The 17,886-nt window shown below is 56.8% G+C and overlaps 1 protein-coding gene across 1 annotated transcript; it reads left to right on the plus strand.

Moving 5' to 3' along the window:
• Positions 1 to 426: 426 nt before the first annotated feature.
• On the plus strand, positions 427 to 948 carry TMEM275 (transmembrane protein 275). Its single transcript, XM_035020168.1, has one exon. The coding sequence runs from the start codon at positions 427 to 429 to the stop codon at positions 946 to 948; it is 522 nt and encodes a 173-aa protein (XP_034876059.1).
• Positions 949 to 17,886: the final 16,938 nt, after the last annotated feature.

Here is a 17,886-nt window from a genome sequence, read left to right on the forward strand (position 1 = left end):
AGGATGATTATCATTTGATGAGCACCTAGGCACCGGCTGAACACCTTACAGCCATTCACTCGCTTAATTTAATTAATGCAGGAAGGCTTCCTGGAGGAGAGGAGGTGGAGGGGCTGTGTCTGTCTGGGGCACTAGAGAGAGGATGGCCACCAGAGACTCCAGGGCCTGAGGGGGAAACGCTGGGCAGACTCTTCCCATACAGGATGGGTTGTGCTTCCCCGAGGCAGAGGCAAGGGGCTGGCCAGGCACTGAACGTAGCCACAGAGCCGAGAGTGGTGGCAGCCGAGTCCCCGCTGACCGTCCCTCCCGCTCTGTGCCCGCAGGACGACCAGGACGACCAGGACGACCGTGAGCTGCGCCGCCATGCGGGCCGGGCCGGGCCGGCGGCAGGACGGAGCCTGACGCGTGCCCGGCGGCCCCAGGCCCATGCCGCCCCCGGAGCAGAGCCGAGGCCCGGCGGCCCGGGCGCCCGCGAGCCGCGCTCGGGGCCGCCCGCCCGGGCTGCCGTCGCCGGCGCTGTTCGGCGCCTGCGGCCTGTGCGTGCTGCTGGCGGGCGTGAACGTGACGCTGGTGGGCGCCTTCGCCGCCTTCCCGGCCCGGAGCAACGCGCCGCTCGTGGTGGGGCCGGCGCTGCTGGCGCTGGCGCTCGGCTGCTTCGCCGCCTGCTGCGCGTGTAGCCGCCGGGGCCCCGCGCCCCGTCCGCGCTCGGCGGCGGCCTCGGGCCCGGGCCGGGGCGGCGGCGGGCCGGTGGCGCTGGAGATGGAGAGCAGCGAGCGCACGGCGCAGGACACCACGGCCGTGCAGCTCAGCCCCGCCGCCTCGGCCGCGTCCTCGGGCCGATCCAGCCCCGGCCCCTTCGCCCTGGACGCCCCCGCGCCCGCAGCCGTCTACGCGCCGCGCACCGAGGGCGGCCAGCTCAACCTGCCCCGGGAGCGCGTCGCCCCCTAGCGGAGCCGGTGCCGGGCCCTGACTCCCCGTCCGGGCGCCGTCCGTTCGGTGCCGCTTAAGGAAAAAGAGGAGTGGGGGAGAGGAAGGAAAAGAAAAGAGAAAATGTGGCCCTATGGGTCCGATGCTGGGCACAGGTGGCCTCATCTGTCCCACGTCTGGAACTTCTGGAAGGGAGAATGTGACAGGGAGGAGGCACACTCACCAAAGGAGGGAGCAGTGCCTTGGCCCTTTAAGTGGGGTCGGCTGGGCCTTACTTGACCTCACTCCCCAGACTCGATGAAATGCCCCCCACACACACCTTCCATCCCTCACACAACCACCACCACCATGGCACGTGGGCACTGGGAACGGAGCCGCTCTGAGAGCGTCGAACTCCCAGCAAGGCACCTGACCCCAGGGGTGGGAGGAAGCAGGGGCAGGGAGGAATGTCAACCTGGGCTGTCTCCTGTCCCTACGCACTGTGAAAGGCCACCAGCTTCCCCTTCTGCTCCTCCCTGCCCTCCTTGTCTCTACCCCCAACATGATCTTTTGGCATTAATGGGGGGGGGGTCCTGATTTGAGCCAGGGTAGTCTCCTAAGATAGAGCTGGGTTGAGCACCTCACTGACTGGTAGAGCAGGGGGAGCTGCGGGTGAAGCCCAGACAGGGGTGAACGGTGAGTGCGCTCCTCCAACCAGGAAGGCCTCACTCAGTGTGATCTGCACTGTGCCATCCCGATGTGCCTCTCTCCTCAATAAAGCACCTTTTTTGAGTCAAGTCCTCTGTGATGGTGCAGCCTGGAGGGAGGGACTGACTGCGGAGCTTTGGGCTGAGCACCCTTGATTCCGGGGATCCTCTCAGCCAAGTGCTTCATCTGCCTAGCACCAGCCCCTCTTGGAGACCTGGAAGGGGACCCCAGGGGAGCGGAGCATGTGACTGTGAACATCCGTGGGAACAGGCGTGAGAGAGTGGGGCCTGGATGAATATATGAGTGTGTCTGTGCGTGGGGTTGCCTGGCTACACATATGAGATGGGGAGCGTGGGAGTGTTTGGGTAACACTGACATCACACATGAATGTGAATGTGTGTGTGGGTGTGTGTGGTGGTGGTTAAGGGGTGAGTCACCCAGTGAGAAGGCTGAGAGAAGGGCTCCCCAGGGCTCTGCAAAGCCTACAGCTTTCTCCTGGCCTGCCTATGCTCTGCCCAGGCGGGCCGGGGCATCTGGTAGAGGGAGGGAAGCTGCCTCACAGGAAGAAGCAAGGTTCCTGGGGCCTGGGCGGCAAGCGGGGGGTGGGGTGGGGTACTGCAATTCTGGGCCAGCCCCTCCTCTCACTGCAGGGCCGCAGAAAAGCAGGGCCCAGTGATGGTGGCGGACCCCTTGTTGGCCACAACTCCCTGCCCATCCACCTTTGGCTTCATCGGCCTCCCTTTTTGTTTCCAGGGTGGGCTCTACTGCTCTTCTGGCCTGGTCTGGGACTCCCCACCAGCGCTGGGAAGGGCTGACCCCCTCTCTGCCTCTGCCTCTCCTGCTCACTCCCACCCGCTGACCTGGAGAAGAGAGGGTCTGTCTCCGTAGGTGCTAAGCAGGTCATCTCTATTAATTCACAGGGATCAATGCGCCCTAACTTTTGAAGCATCCAGGCCCTGGAGCTGATGACCTCTCCGCAGAGCACTGCCCCACCCCCACCGTGTGTGCACGCGCGCGCGCGCTCACACACCCACACGCAAGGAAGGCCGCCTTCTCAGGCTCAGGCCTGTCTCGTGGCTTCTGGATCACTGGTCTGCAGCCTCAGACGCCATCTCCTGCTGCCTTGGTAGAGCAGGAGGTGAGAGGGGCCACCGCTGCTGCCTCCGGAGGTGGTCTGAGCCACCCTCCTTAGGAGGAGGCACCCCAGATTCTAGCCCTGGTATGCTAGGCCCAGCCCCAACCCCTCTCCCACCTGCTGGCAGAGGCCTGGAATTACATCACCAGGGCTCCTTCCTCTTCTCCCCGCCAAAGACTTCAGATCCTGTCTGGGAGCCTGGCTGCTGGGGAGGAAGAGTGAGCATGTGCTAAGCGCTCAAGGCAGTGGGCCACAGATGGATGGTGTGAGTGAATAGAATGGGGGGTGCACTCCCTGGAGTCTCCCTTCCACGGCCACCCCCAGCGGAAGGTCATCGTTTGTCCCATCTGTGCCCCCTCCCCCCACCCCAGGCACACCAGGAGATAGTCTCCATGCCCCAGGGTCCACTCTGCGATCACCCAGCCCTAGCAACCACTCCCTCACCCCCCCACCCCCGTACCTTTCCAGGCCTGCCACTCCAGGGATCTCCTCCCCTCACACTCCTTCAGGCCCTTCTAGGGCAGTTCCCCCCTGAGGAGCCGGCGAGGCCTGGAAGCACCCCTCTCTCTCACACACAGCTGGACTATTGCTCTGCCCCCGCTCGTCTGCAGGCCCCTCTCAGGCAGGCTCCAGGGGGCCAGTCTGTGGAAAGTGAGGACACAACTCTGACAGCACAGGGCAGCAAGTTCCCTGCCCTCGAGGAATTTGAGCAGGGATGAGTGACTCCTGCAGGGACACTGCAGAGGAGCACGGGGAGGAGGGCCAGACCCCCCACTCCCTCCCTGAGATTCTGAGAATTGAGTCGCCAGGGCCTGTCCTCAGAAGTCCAGGAGCTGCAGGGCAGAACACAAAGCTGGTTCTTCTGAAAGGAGGGGTGCTTCCTGGGGCCTTCGGGGCTCAGGGGTGGTTAGGTGAGCCCCACTTCCCGGAGGGAATTCCTGATAGCGTGGGACGGGGGAGCCCACTAAGGAGCTGGGAACTCGGATCTCCTCCCTCTCTTCCATTGGAAGAAATGAGGGCAGCCACTTAGGACCATTTTTTACTAATTAATTAAACAATTCCTGAGCCCTGCTGTGTGTCCAGCACTGGAAATATAGCAGTGAGCAAGCAAGCTCTGACCGGATTCAGGAGGGGCTTACATTCTACTTGGAGGAGACAGAAGATAAACAAGTAAGTAAGTAAGTAAGTAAACAAGACAAAAAATATTAGCTAGTGGAAGTGCTATGCAGAAAATCACAATAAGGGACTTGTTGAGTGACTGGGGAGGTTTTCTCTGAGAGGTGACATTTAAGCTGAGCTCTGACGGACAAGAGTCAGCCACGCACAGGTCTAGGGCAAGAACATTTCAAACTCAGGAAATGGCCAGTGCTAAAGGCCTAAGGTGAGAATGAGCTTCGCCTCTGTGTGTCCGGTCAAGAAAGAAGGGCTGTAGGGACAGGGGTGGGAGATGCAGTTGGGGAGGGAGGGGAGGGAGCATGCTGCTCAGCTCATGTACAGCTTAGTAAGCCAGGGTGCAGGGTTGGGCTTTTATTCTCAGTGAAGTGGAGCCACTGGAGGGTTTTAAGCAGAGAAGTGACGTGGTCTGATTTATGATTGTAAAGGTCGCTCTGCCTGCTGTGTGGAAAATAGAGTGTTGAGGGGCAAGAGAGAAAATGGGGCGGGTTGGGAGGTTATTGCAGTGAGAGATGCTGGGGGCTGGGACTGGAGTGGTGGCTGGGAAGTGGACAGATTCTACACCCATTTTTGAGGTCTCCCTGTTGGAGAAGTTCAAGAGGAGTGAAAGAGAGAAATCTAGGAGGAACTTCTAGAATTTTGGTTTGAGCAGCTGGGCATAGGGTTGGGCAAGAGCCAGGGCTGTGGTAAGATGAAAGGTCTGTTAACCCAGTGGAGCTGTCCTGGAGTTGCTGGAGACACAACCCTGAATTCTGGAAAGAGGATACGAATTTAAAAGCCATTGGCATATGGGTGGTGGGGAAGCCATGAGTCTAGATGAGGCAACTGAGGAGAGGTGAAGACCGAGAACTCAGAATCTAGAATAGTCTAGAAACCTCTGGATCTAGAGGAGGGAAGGAGCCCTGAATTGCCGAGCTATGAATCTTGCCTAACCTTCTGCTGATAGAAGTGCCTTTCTGATGAGGTCTGTGGTCTAGGAGTTAGGGATTTGGGACAAGTGAGTAGAATGTGAGCTCCGAAAGATTAGCAGTTCCGCTCTGCACTCAAGTACTCACCTGGCATTAGATATTTGTTGAATGACCGAATGAGTAAAAGGTGTGGATCTTATCCCACGGCCAAGACCAGAGGTCTCTGGTAATAGGCTATTATTAAGATGCCCGCTCTGGTCAGAAAAGGAGAAAAATCTCCTTACGTGTGTGGGAGTTCCCCTGAACAGACCAATTCCTGTTTTCTGCTTCTTTGTGGGAGGTAGGGTGACACAGGAATATAGAGCTAGCTAGATGGGCAATGATGGATACGCTTGAGGGCCAGGCTTCCAAAAGTAGGAAATGGCCCGATAGATTGGCTAAGCCTCAGGAAATCGGCACTGCTAAGGAGGGCCACCAGAGGGCACCCTGGGTACATGACAGGGGATAGAGACCGCTCAGCCTAGCCAGGCTGCACAACTTTGCCTTTTCCCCTTCTGAGGGCCAAATGCCCCGAGGAAGAGGGGGAGCAAGGAATTGGGCATATAAGAGGTAGGGGGTGCTAAGTCACCCAGATTTACTGACACCTCCAACCCTGAAACCTGACATTATAGCAGGAGGCCTGACTCCGGACAAAGACAGACTTTATCAAGGTCACAGGTAAGTCCTGAGTCCGGTCATAGACTGAACCTTCACCTTGATCTTAGACTGAGCCCTCACCCCAGTCCATCCTGAGTCCTAACCTAAATCTGGTCACACTCTGAGCCTTGACCCTGCCTGGTCGCTACACGGAATCCTGATCCTGATCTTAGACAGTTCTGACTCAGTCCATTGACTAAACCCTGATCTTTTATCAAAGATTGAACCTTGGGGCACAGACTGAGTCTTGATCATGGACATATATTAAGCCTCTATTCTTGTGACAGACTGAATCCTGACCCTGATCCATACACTGAGCCCTCAATCTGGTCCCAACCTGAACTCTGACCCTGATCCATACATTGAACCCTGACCCTGGACAAAGACTGAATTTTCATCCTGATCACAGACTGAGTCAGGTTTCAGCCCCAGAGGAAATAACTCCTAGAAATACTTTTGAGGGTAAGAGAAGGAATTCTAGGTCTCTGAATGGTCCAGAAACTCCTGGACATTGGACCCCTGAGAGGCCAGGCAGAGAAAGGCTGTCCAGGACATGAGGAAGGAAGGACAGCTGGGCCTTCTCCAGATACCCCTGGAGCTCCAGGTGGGGCCTTCCTGCCTGCTTGTGTGTCTGCGGGGCCCCCAGGCTGGGAGTTTCTTCCATCTGTACTTCTTTTTTTAAGATTTTATTTATTTATTTGACAGAGAAAGACACAGCGAGAGAGGGAACACAAACGGGCAGTGGGAGAGGGAGAAGCAGACTCCCTGCCGAGCAGGGAGCCCGATGCGGGGCTCGATCCCGGGACTCCAGGATCATGACCTGAGCCGAAGGCAGTCGCTTAACCAACTGAGCCACCCAGGCGCCCCCATCTGTACTTCTGACTCCCAAGGAATCTTGGGCAAATCCCTTTTGTTGTCTACCCCTTGTTACCTTTGAGGGACAATGTAAGGAGAAGGTGTCCTTCCATGGACCAGGCCATGACTGAGGGCCGGCAGGAAGAGAAGCCCCTTCACTCTGGGAGCTCACTCTGGCTGGTCACTCCAAATAGGCAAAGAAAAAGTGAATCATGCTCAAGGTAGCACCAGCCAGGCCTCAGCCTCAGGTTGGCAGGGGCCCGTGAGCGTGAAGAGGGTGTGGGTCAGGAAGTAGAAGTCCCAGGGGTCCCTGTACCTTCCGGGGGTCTGTTGTGTGTGAGGGCTGGGAGGTGCACAAGGGACCACACACCTGTGCCCAGGACACACGGACCAATTCAGTTTCGGCCCTACTCAGGGTTCAGCCTGGGCGCCTTGCCCAGCAGGCACAAGCTGGCCTCTACCAGGCCCCCCCCGCCAGCTCACCTTGGGAGGCAGTGAGGGCAGGAGTGGGGGCCAAGCCAGGCAGGAGCCTGGGCGGGGGAGGGGACAGCTCTAGTCAAAAAACGCTGACGCCAAAGACAATGAGCTCTCCGAGGCTGAGGCAACTCATTTGGTCCCGGCCACGCTTTATTAAATTCTCATAAACCTGTCAGGGGGGACAGGGCTCGCTTCAGTTTACCTCATTAGCCCAACACAATGACAGTGGGGGGGGGGCGGGCAGAGGGAGGAGGCGGCAAGGGGAGGCCCTTGCTCAGTGCTGAGAACTGAGCCAGCCAGGAACATAATTGAATTAAGTGGCTTTTGTTAATGGTTTTTAAGACTCCGAAGTGTAAATAACATTTAGGGGCTTTCTTTTAATGGTGCTGGGGTTTTAGAGACCCAGAGAGCTTAGAAGAGGCCCAGCAGGTCCCTGCCCCTCTCCCCCACCGCAGGGGAGCCGGCAGGGGAGGCACTGAAGTTAGACTGGGAGGAGCGAGGGGAGGGGCCAGAGAAGGTTCGACAACTTCCTGGTGGGTCTTTGAACAGTGACAGGTGGTGGGTGACGTGAGCAAGGGAGGGTGGAGAGGCTGGGGCGACGGACGGTGATGACCTGCCCAGGCTGGGATGCCACCACTGGACAAAATGGCTGGGGAGATCCCTGGGGTGTTACTGGAGGCATGGCTTGGGAGTGTTCAGGGGACCAAGCCTCCTGGGGCACCCAGTGCTCATTCCTCACTGATGGGTCCCGGGACTCTTGAGGTTATGGGCTTTATTGCTTATTGCCAGTGGGAGGGGCTCCCCTTGGGAGGTGGTGAGCCCCTCATCACGGCACATGTGGGAAGGCTGTGCTGGTGGATTACACTAGACCCCGGGTCTCCTAAGGGAGACTGGACTTGAACTGAGCTATAAGAACCTGCACGAAGGGGTGGGGAGCTCACTTCTCTAGGGGCACAAGGAAGGGCCTGGGGAAGCTGCGTGCAAGGAAACAGACACATGGGCAAGTTGTTTTGGAACCCAAGCCCTGGCTTTCCTCAGTGACAGCATCCCCCTCCCTGCAAATATGACCAGGTCCAGGACTTTCCTGGGCTGGAGGTAAAGGGCTCTGACTAGATCCCAAGGAGCTGGAGGTGGGATGGGGTAGGACTGGCCCTAGGCCAGCCCACAAAGGGTTAAGGCATTAATCGCCCTGCGTGTGACAAAGGGAAGTGAGTTTTCTGATCCAGAAAGGATCAGTCCCTGGGACGCCCCATCAGACCCTTCAGCGTGAAATTACACCCCAGCAGGGGTGCCCCCCCCAACTCCCCGCCTAGGCCTGGCACAGGATTAGGGTCTGGAGTCATCAGTTTAATAGATCCCACCTCGCCTCCCTACCCCCTCTCCCCCAGGAGCCTTCAGTCCTGCCTCCAGGCCTGGGCCAATCTCTTTACTCACCCACCGGCCACCTGGCTATGGATCAGTCTGGTCATTCTGGCCTCACTCTTGGTCTGGTCATTCCATCAGTCTCCTTGGCTGAACCCTGATCCCACTCATGCACTGAGCCTTGACCCCACTCCCTATTTTAGTTTCTTCATAACCCTCATTCAGCACCCCAGGTGTATTTGTTTCACTGATGATCTGGGTGTCGTCTGTCTCCCCACTAGCACTCGGGGCCTTTGGAGCAGAGCCAGTCTTATTCAGCACTGTCTCCCCAGTGCCCCGGCCCTGTCTGGCCCATAGGTGGTGCTCAGTAAAATGAGCTGACTGAGTGCCTCCCATCCACCTCACGAAGACTGGGCTGTGGTCCCTAAACTCTGGACATCAATACTCCAGGGGCAGAGGTAGGAGATGAAGCCTGTGTGCCAGGTCAGGGCCACAGCTTCCGGAAGAGACAGGGGCCTAGCCTCAGCTCTTACGGACGCCAAGAGTGAGAGAGAGAAGGGAGAGGCCCTACGTGGCCAGAGGGTGCTCACTCATCCTTGGGTGCCATCCCCGGAGACGCTTGCACCCACTTCCTTAGGCTGCTGCTAGGCCTTTGCCACAGAAGGGCCTCTAAGCCCCACCCGCACCCACAGCTGGGCACCCCAGCATGGGGAGAGGTGCTGGATGGAATAGTTGAGGAAAATGCCGGGGGCAGGGGGGTGATACCACATAGGAGAGACACCCCAGCAAGACATTCAGAATCCAGTGTTGTCCAAGGCCGGCAGGCAGCCCGTATAGACTACCCTCCAACCTCTACACAGGACACCGAGGTGCCCAAAAAGCCAGAGCTTGCCTAAGGCCACACGGCAAGGGCAGACAGGGATCCGGTTCCCGAGGTTCGAGGCAGAACTTGTCCTTCACACCACAGCTCCAGTTCAATTTGACAAGAATGGTAGTTAGGTTGAACACCAGCTCTGAGCCGGGCTTTGGGCCATGCCAAGTCCTGCTCAGGGCGTTCTGTCTGGGTGTGGTCGAGAGGGCTCAAGAGAGGGAAGGGGCTTCCTCTGCCCTGGTGTGATCAGGCAAGGCCCCCTGGAGAGGGTGGCTTGTGAATGGCTTCTAAACAATGAATAAGCTTTCCCCAGGAGGAATCAGCGGAGCAAACATGTGGGAAAGGGCACTGTGAGTGTGTGAGGTACCACATGGTTTAGTTGGACGTTCCAGAACAGGATGAATAGACATGTCCTATGGGCACAGCCCCCCAACCCCACCCCAGGCCAGGCCTGTTGAGGAGGTGGCTGATTTCAGCTCAGTATGAAGAAGAACTCCACAATAGACCTGGTAATGAGCTTCCCATCCCTGCAGATTTGTGAGCAGGGGCTGGATTTTGGTGACTCCTGCCCAAATGGGGACTGCAGAGACCCCTGCAGATGTCTATTCTCAGAACCTGCAGCAGGAATCTCCAGACCATCCCCAAGGCCAGTCCTCCAGTAGGCCACCTGCCACCCCTACCCTTGTCCATTCACTTGGGTTCAGCAGGATTCTGATGTCTGGAATGGGGGAGAAGGAGATGCGAAGGCAGGCAGAGAGACTCCTCTTCCAGCTACTCAGGGTCCTGCCTGTGTATCTGTAGCTTCCATCCAGCCCAGTCAAAGGGACTTTAGTCCAAGCCTGACTGAAAAACAGGACTAAGACCCTGAGCGGGACTTTTCCCATATCCCACAGTCCGAGAGGCAGATGGGGGCCAACCGGTCTTTCTCTAGGCGGCTTACAGAGGGCAGACTGAAGGTGAGCCTGAATGAGGGAAGCCTTTCAGGCTGTCCTGTCCAAGCTGCCTGCAGGGGGCCTGGGTGTGCCGGGGAGAGGCCCAGGGCTCTGAGGATGTCCTGTACCTTCCAAAAGAACTGAAACTCCCTTCCATTTGTCCCATGTTGTCAAGCATCCACCTCGGCCTGACCTGGATTCTTCCTGCGATAATGCAGCTCCTGTTTTCTTGGAGTTCTCTCCTCCGAGAGAATCTTAAAGGAAAAACCAAAGAATCTCCTCCCTGCTGGCTGCCCAGCACATCTGCATGGAGGCCAGGGGACGGATGGGGTGACCTGTGAAGGATCCAGACTTCCAGGGCTGCCAGGCTGCTCAGGTGGAGGTGGCGACAAAGAGCGGCTTTGTGCACAAACGCTCACACTCACACACACCCGCACACGCCCCACACAAGCTCTTTCCAAGAACCGCTCTCCAAGCCCAGTTGCCAAGATAAAGGAGCCACTGGGCGGTCAGCCCCCAGGAGGAAATATCGCTCCTGTGGCCTTTGTTGTTCAAAGGGCTTTGCGAAATCTCCAGACTCCTCTTGGAACCGATCCCGGGCTGAGGTGGCGGTTTCCCCGCAGCTGGAGAGGCAGGCAAGGACTTCGAGACCTCCCAGGCCTGGCAGGGGGGAGGAGAGCCCCAGGGGGCCAGGCTTGGAGTTCTGAGCAGCATGGCAGCTTTAATCCTTCACTTCCATTCTTAGCTCACTCAATTCCCACAAGCCTGGGGGTAGGCAGAGATCTCCCCATTTTATAGTGACAAAACAGAGGTTCAGAGAAGCCTACAGTTTATTAAACAGCCCCACAGGGAATTAGTGCTAGGAATGAAACTGACTTGGCCCCAGTCACAGACTTAGCTCAGCCCATTCTGAGCCCCAACTCTGACCTCTAATTGAGCTGTGACTTGCCCTAGACTGACTGAGCCCTGCCCCTGGCCTCGGCTGATCCCTGATCCCAGCTACACAGAGAGCTTTGACCCTGGCCCCTAACGGAACTACAGCCTACCCCAGATGGATCCCTGATCCTAGCCTCAGATTGCCTCTCCTGTTAGCTGTAAACCTCATGAGGTCAGAGGTCTGTGCTCCTCATTCACCCCCCCTACTTTATATTTCTATATGTGTGATTACTCAAATAATCTCTATTTTACCTATTAGACTGTATATAGGGCCAAGGAGCTGAATCCATCTTGTTTGCCAGCACTTAGTATTGTAACAGCAATAAATAACAAGTATTTATTGAGCATTTACTAAATGTCAGGCTTTGTGCTAAGTGTTTTACAGATGCTATCTCATCTAATCCTCACAAAGAACCCTGAAGTAGGTGTTATCCTGAGTCCATTTTACAGATGAGGACACTGAGCCCTAAGGTCACACTAGGAGGAGGGATATAGAAGTACAGGATGCTCTTAGTAGTTCCTTCATGCATCACATTCAGCTGCCTGGTGAGGGCTGGGGGCAGAGAGGGAAGCCTCAGCTGTGAGAGGAAGAGGGCAGGTGCAAAGCGTTGAGAGCCTTCTGGAGACTGAGTTTCTGAAGCTACGGAAGGGCCAGGTGAGGGGCGACTGGGTGGCTCAGTTGGTTAAGCATCTGACTCTTGATTTCAGCTCAGGTCATGATCTCATGGTGAGATGGAGCCCTGCATTGGGGTCTGTGCTCAGCAGGGAGTCTGCTTGGAGATTCTCTCCCTCTGCCCCTCCCCCCAACTCTCTCTCTCTCTCTCTCAAAAATAAATAAATAAATCTTTAAAAAAAAAAAAAAAGTGGGGCGACGGTGAGTCGGACGGAGGGAGATTGTGATGAGGGAGCCAGACCAGCTATATGATTTGTGGAGTCCAGCGCAAAATGAAAGTGCGGGGCCCTTGTTTAAAAGTGAAGGATTTCAAGATGGTAACGTCAGAACATTCTAGGGCTTGAGGGCACAGGCCCATGAAGGCAGCCCTGGGAGGGAGGACGGTGGGTGAGGGTAGACGTGGGGCTCGGGGGACATGAGTGTCCGAGGAGCAGCTCGAGCCAAGGACAGACTCACCCGGGGGCATCTGGGCCTCAGCAGGCGGCCATTGCGGCCAGGGAGGCCCGCACGTAGAGGGGAGCTGATGCAGCTCTCTGCACATTGAGGGGCGCCTGTCTGGAGTGTAAACTGAGAGGAATGCACGCCTGGGGGTGGGAGGAGTGTGTGCGGAACATCCAAGCAACAGACTGTGGGCTGTGTGTCTGAGGGCTTGTGTGGGAGGTGTGTCCAGGAGTAGGGGAGAGACAGACACCCTGAAATTGTGGAGTCCAGTCCAAGTCAGCATGTCCCGTGTGTATGAGAGAGAGGATGTGGGGGGCGGCGAGGGAGGAAAAAGGTATGTGTGTAATTGTGAGTGTACGGGAGTGTGCGTGTGAACGTATGCATATCCCCACCCACCCTCCTGGGCCCTGGTCTGTGTTGCCTTCCCTGTTGTGAGGGGCTCCCAGGTGAAGGTGTCCCCCAGCCCAGCCCCCAGGCCTTTGTGAGGCCAGAAGCTCCCTGAGACATTCCGGCCTGCCCTAGGGTGGGCAGGGCCACGGAGCTGCTTCCTAGGCTGCTGGGGTGATCCCGGGCCAGTGGTGTCAGGTTCCCGGGCGGCCAGGCCCTCCCTCTGCAGCCCTCTGAGGGCCTTTGTTGGAAGTTCAGACAAACTTGTCAGGGGGGCAGGCAGGAGGCCACCTCCTAATCGGCTTTCCCAGAAGGGAGAGGAGAATGAGAGATTGGAGGTGGAGGGGGGTGGCGCTCCAGTCCCCGAAGCTCTGTGGGAAAGAGGGGGGGAGGGGTAGGCCTAGCCTTACTGGCCCTAAAGGGGTCCATCCCCCACGACCTCTCAGAAGGTTCTCTGTCCCCTGGGCCCCTGAGGGACTCAAAGAACACTGAGGCCAATGCCTAAGAAAAGGAAGATTTGGGGGGAAGCTTCAGAGAACCCCCCCACTGCCTTTCTCATCTCACCCACGACCGCTGTCCCCACACCTGCTGCATGCCAGGCGCTCAGCCCCTCGGCCTCCTCCAAGGCTTTCTCCTCTTTACCTCATCTGAGCCTCCCAGGAAGCAAGCTGGACGTAGTTAACGATTCCCATTTAACAGAAGAGGATACGGAGGACCAGAGAGGGGCAGTTATTTGCCTTAGTAAACAGCAAGCTGAGAGTAGCTTGTCCCAACTCCATAATAGAATCTTCTTTTCTTCGTTGCATTTCCCTGAGGTCCCATCCTCAGAGTCACTCTGTGTGATCTCATGTAGTAACAAGGCTTCATCCACCATGTCTCTGTTAACAACCACCAAGGTTAAGAGCGTGGATTCTGAGGTTAGCCAAGGTCACACCTTGGTTCACTTATGACTAGCTGCGTGGCCATGGGCAAGCATTGAACCTCTCTGTGCCTCAGTTTCCTCATCTATGAAATGGAGATATTAGTACCTACCACGTAGAGTTGTGTGAGGATTGGGGGACTGAATATTTGTAAAGTACCAGGCACAGGAACAGTGCTATGTAGTATTTGTGAAATAAATTAAAGTCTAAGTCAGCAGTGCGAACAACTCTCCTCCTGAGCCCTGGTCCAGTACACTCCAACATCTTCCCTTGAATAAATAAATTAAAGGCTCCTCAACTGCCACAAACAAGGCCAGAATGGGCTCTGGCTCATTTCCTCACAGGCACCCCAGCCCAAGTGTCTCCATCTACCATGTGGCCAAACCAGAGAGACTCAGGAGTATCCTTGACCCTTCCCGTGCCTACCACGGTAGTTCTACTTCCTACATTTCTCATCAAGCTGACCCCTTCTCCCCTGCCTTCTCCTCCCAGTCCACATGGATGCACCCTCCTCTCAGCAGGACATGACAACCGCCTCCCCTCTGGTCTCCTAGCCTCCTCATGAACCACCATACTACGAAGAGATGGAGAAGGTGGGTTTACTAAAATGCAGTCTGATCACTCCACTCCCCTGCTGGAAATAACTTTTAATGTCCCCCACGGCCCTTGGGGTGGAGTCCAAGCTCCTAGCCTCTCTTTCCATTCTCAGCCCCTGACTACCCCCCACCATCCTCAAGCCCCACCCAGACAGGCCCCTTGCTCCTCCACGTTCAGGGCCTCACCCAGCCAGCTCAGTCCTGCAGCTCCATATGTGCCCCGCCTCTCCCAGGACCCTCTTCTCTCTTGCCTCCTGGTGAACACTGGACCTAGGAAGCACAGCTCAGAAGTCTTTCTCCCAAGGGGCCTTCCTGGACTCCCCAGGCTGAGCTAGGGACCTTTCTTCTGTACTCCCAGAGCTCTCCATTTTTTGAATCCCAAATCACCCTGTGTTGTAACTGTCTTGAAAGCATGTTTTCCTCCCTCGTGTCTATGTCCCCAGCCCCCAGCACAGGGACAGGCATAGGGAGGTTGCTCGGTAAGTGTTGAGTAGATGAGGGATTCAAACTGCAGGATTCCCGGGGCACCTTCTACACCCGGGAACGTGTGTTCTGTGGGGCTGACGCATGGAGGAGGCATCCCAGTGGCTCAGGTCTGGGAGGAAGCAGTGGGAGATTTGGGGCAGACATTTGATCTGCCAGCCTCTCATAGGGAGGTGGGAAGGCAAGGTGAAGGGGGGTGCCCCCCACCGCCCTAATCCACAACCACACTGGGGAGAGAGGAATGCGTCTCTTGGGGTCGGCAGCGACCAGGGAAGTGGGGAGGTCAGAGCCCTCCCAGGGTCCCCGCGGCCTGAGGCACCTGCCCCCCGGACACTATTAGGGCCTGCAGGGGTTCTACCGGGAAATCTCCAGAGGGGACTCTCACCACCCCCAAACCCCAGCCCTGAGACTGCACTCCTCCTTCTGGCGCAGGGGCCCTGTGCAGACACTCCGGAACCCCAGGGAAGGGCCGTGAAGGCTGAGTAGGGAAGCTGGCCTATCATCTTTGCCACAGAAACGTGCGCGCGCGCACACACACACACACACATGCACGCACACGCACGTGAACATGCACACGCAGACACTTAGGAATTCATGGCACAGGTTCTCCTACATACATATAGACTTATAGGCTATAATCACACACACACACCCTGCTCACCCTGAGCTGGAAGGACCTTCATAAATCTCTAATCCATCCTGCCACCCTGAGCAGAAATCCCTTCTTCATTGTCTGATTGTTCATCTCTGAGGACAAAGAGCTCACTCCCTCCAGAGGCCACCCATCCCACTGGAGAACAGCTCAGGCTTTAGGCCCAAATGTGCCTTCCTGTCATCCCCTTTTGGTCCTGGCTCACTTGCTGTTTCCATGGAATCCCCTGCCTCTCTCCGCCCTACAGACTCATCGTCCCAGGCTACCCTGCACACCCCCAGCTGCCCCTGCGCCCACCACCTGCGCTGTGGTCTAAGCAGCCCACAGAAGATGGGAGCCCCCCACCCCGGCTCCTCTGTTCCCCATGAACACTCCAGAGTGGCATAACAGCTACAGATGGAAAGGGCCACGGAGAGAGCCACGTGGCCAGCCTGCCTGCCCCGCTTCTCCCCCACCGGCCGCAGCACTGGACAAGCAGTAAGTACACCTTGAGACAGCTGCCCGCTCAGCCCACTGCAGGCATCTCAGGGAACGAACCTGGACCAAGGGCTGTGCTGCTGGATTCTTTTATTAGCCAAGAAGGACAAAGAACAGGTCACAACATCACAGGAAATCAGACAGACGGACGGATCACAGGACAGAGCGTCATGCTGCACTACGCAGGAGACAGGGCAGGGAGGGGGAAATTTGAGTCTTGTTTTTTTCAACTAACAGAATAAATAAATATGGTACACAGTGTTTTTGCCACGGCCTGGCACGACCTCTAAGCACAAATGGTCACAAAACGGCTGGTGTGGAAAGCAGTCTGTCCAGCCCGCTAGCTGCGGAGTCGGGGTGGGGGCCTAGGCCCCTGGACCATGCTCTGGGGGAGTGAAGAAGCAGGGAAACAGAGACCTCAGATAAGAGGGAGAGGTGAGGAAGGAGGCTTTCCTGGAAGGAACAGTCAGAGACAGAGGCTCGGGGTGAACCAGCAGGCCTGGGGAAGGCCTCCATCTCAGGTGCAAGGGGCCCACCGCAAGCCCTTACCCTCCGGCTCCTGTTGGAGACACGCAGTACGTCCTCCTCTCGCTCTCTAGCCACTTTCAGGAGCTCAGGCTGGTCCCCCAAACTAGGTTGACATCCGCCCTGGGCGGGGGATCAAGCACACTCTCCCTGCCTTCTCTGGGCTGGTACAATTGGCTCAATTGAATGAGGAAGTGTTGACAAAGATCTGAGGGAAGCTGGCTGAGCCTGAGGGGGTCCTGGCTCCAGCCAGGAGAGAACATGGCTCTAGGGTGGACTTAGCCTTAGGAGGTCAGGGGAGCCTTCCTGGAGGAGGTGGTGAGGTCCAGAGCTGTTGGATTCCAAGGCCGACCGACAGTCACCTGCATCCAGGGACTGTGAGAAGCATCCGTGCCCGTGCCCGGTCTAGATGAAACTGTTTTCATTTCAGAAACAGATCTTCCTGGAACTGATCCCAGAAGACAAACCAAAAATCCCTTACGTCTAGAGTCTCCACACCCCTTCAGTCCTCCTGCCTAAGTCTCTTTTCTTCTGATGCTCCTGTGGCTGTTGGATTCACCTTCCAAATCCCAGATCCCAGATCCGGGTTCAACTCATCCCCCCCGTCCCCCACCTGCCTGTCTTGGTGCTTGCCCCATCAGGGTGAGGTCTTTAGCCTGGATTCAAGGCCCTCAGCCCCACCTCTCATGAAACCAGGGCCCCCTGCCCCACTGTCCACCTAGTCTCACTCCATTGCCTTGTTCAAATAGCTTTCCTGGCCCAGGCTACCATCCCCCTCACTTTTTTCCCATCCAAAGCCTTCTCCATTGGCCCCAGCTCAGATAGACACCCCTCCACACCAAGGATGATGGGCATCAACTACTCTGCAAACCAATCCTACCCGGCACCAATAGACAGCCCCCTGCCCCTCAGCACTGGGAGAGGAGACACACCTTAGGAATCTGTACCCTGGTTTCCAGATGTGGTTTCTCTAAGCAGGGGATAGAGGGTTCAGTGGTGAGCCACAAAGGGTTGGGGATCATGACTCGGAATCTGTGCAAGCCACTCCCCTCCCCTTGCCCTGAACCCTTGACACTATGTGAAGGCTCGGCGATGGGGCAACCACAGAGCCTGGCACTGTAGCTCAAGAAAATCTGGATCCGATCCAGATTTTCTCAACTAGAAGGGACCCATTCTATGTATTGGGAGACTGAGGTCCAGAGACTGGCCGTGCCCATGCAGAGGCTTGTACCTGCACCACTCACTGCTTCACAGCAAGGCAATGGTAATTTTCAACTCAACCATTGTACTTTCGAGAGCCTTTTTGTCGTTGTTATTGTTGTTAGTTGAGCTAAAAACTTCTGCCCTGCAAGGGCTGTGAGCACGGACATGCAGAATGTTATAGCTTGACAGGACATTACAGGCCATCTCATCCAGACCAGAAACAGGCCCACCGCTTGGGAGGGGAGGTTGCTGAGCTGGGTTCCTGGCCATGAACAGGAGGACACCTTTCCGTGCCAGCGACTAGCTGGCCGGAAGCCCTCACTGCAACAATTGGCCCCAGGACGCACGTCAGCGGAGGCAGAGACTGCGTGCTGTGGTGTGGTTTGCACTTACTGTGATCAGGAGTTAAAAATCCGCCTTCCTTCCTGGCTCAGTGCACCCCTGTGATGGACTCTAACTGCTGAACCTGGAGGCCAGGTGGTGGGAGAGGAGAACCTGCCCCTGTTCCCCTGGAGAGACCTCTCTCTGAGAGCAGCTCTCGCCGCTGCTGCCTCCCTCAGCCAGAGAAGT

Source organism: Mirounga leonina, unplaced genomic scaffold, assembly GCF_011800145.1.
Source record: "Mirounga leonina isolate KUSES-001 unplaced genomic scaffold, KU_Mleo_1.0 Mir_173, whole genome shotgun sequence".
Lineage (NCBI taxonomy): Eukaryota > Metazoa > Chordata > Mammalia > Carnivora > Phocidae > Mirounga > Mirounga leonina.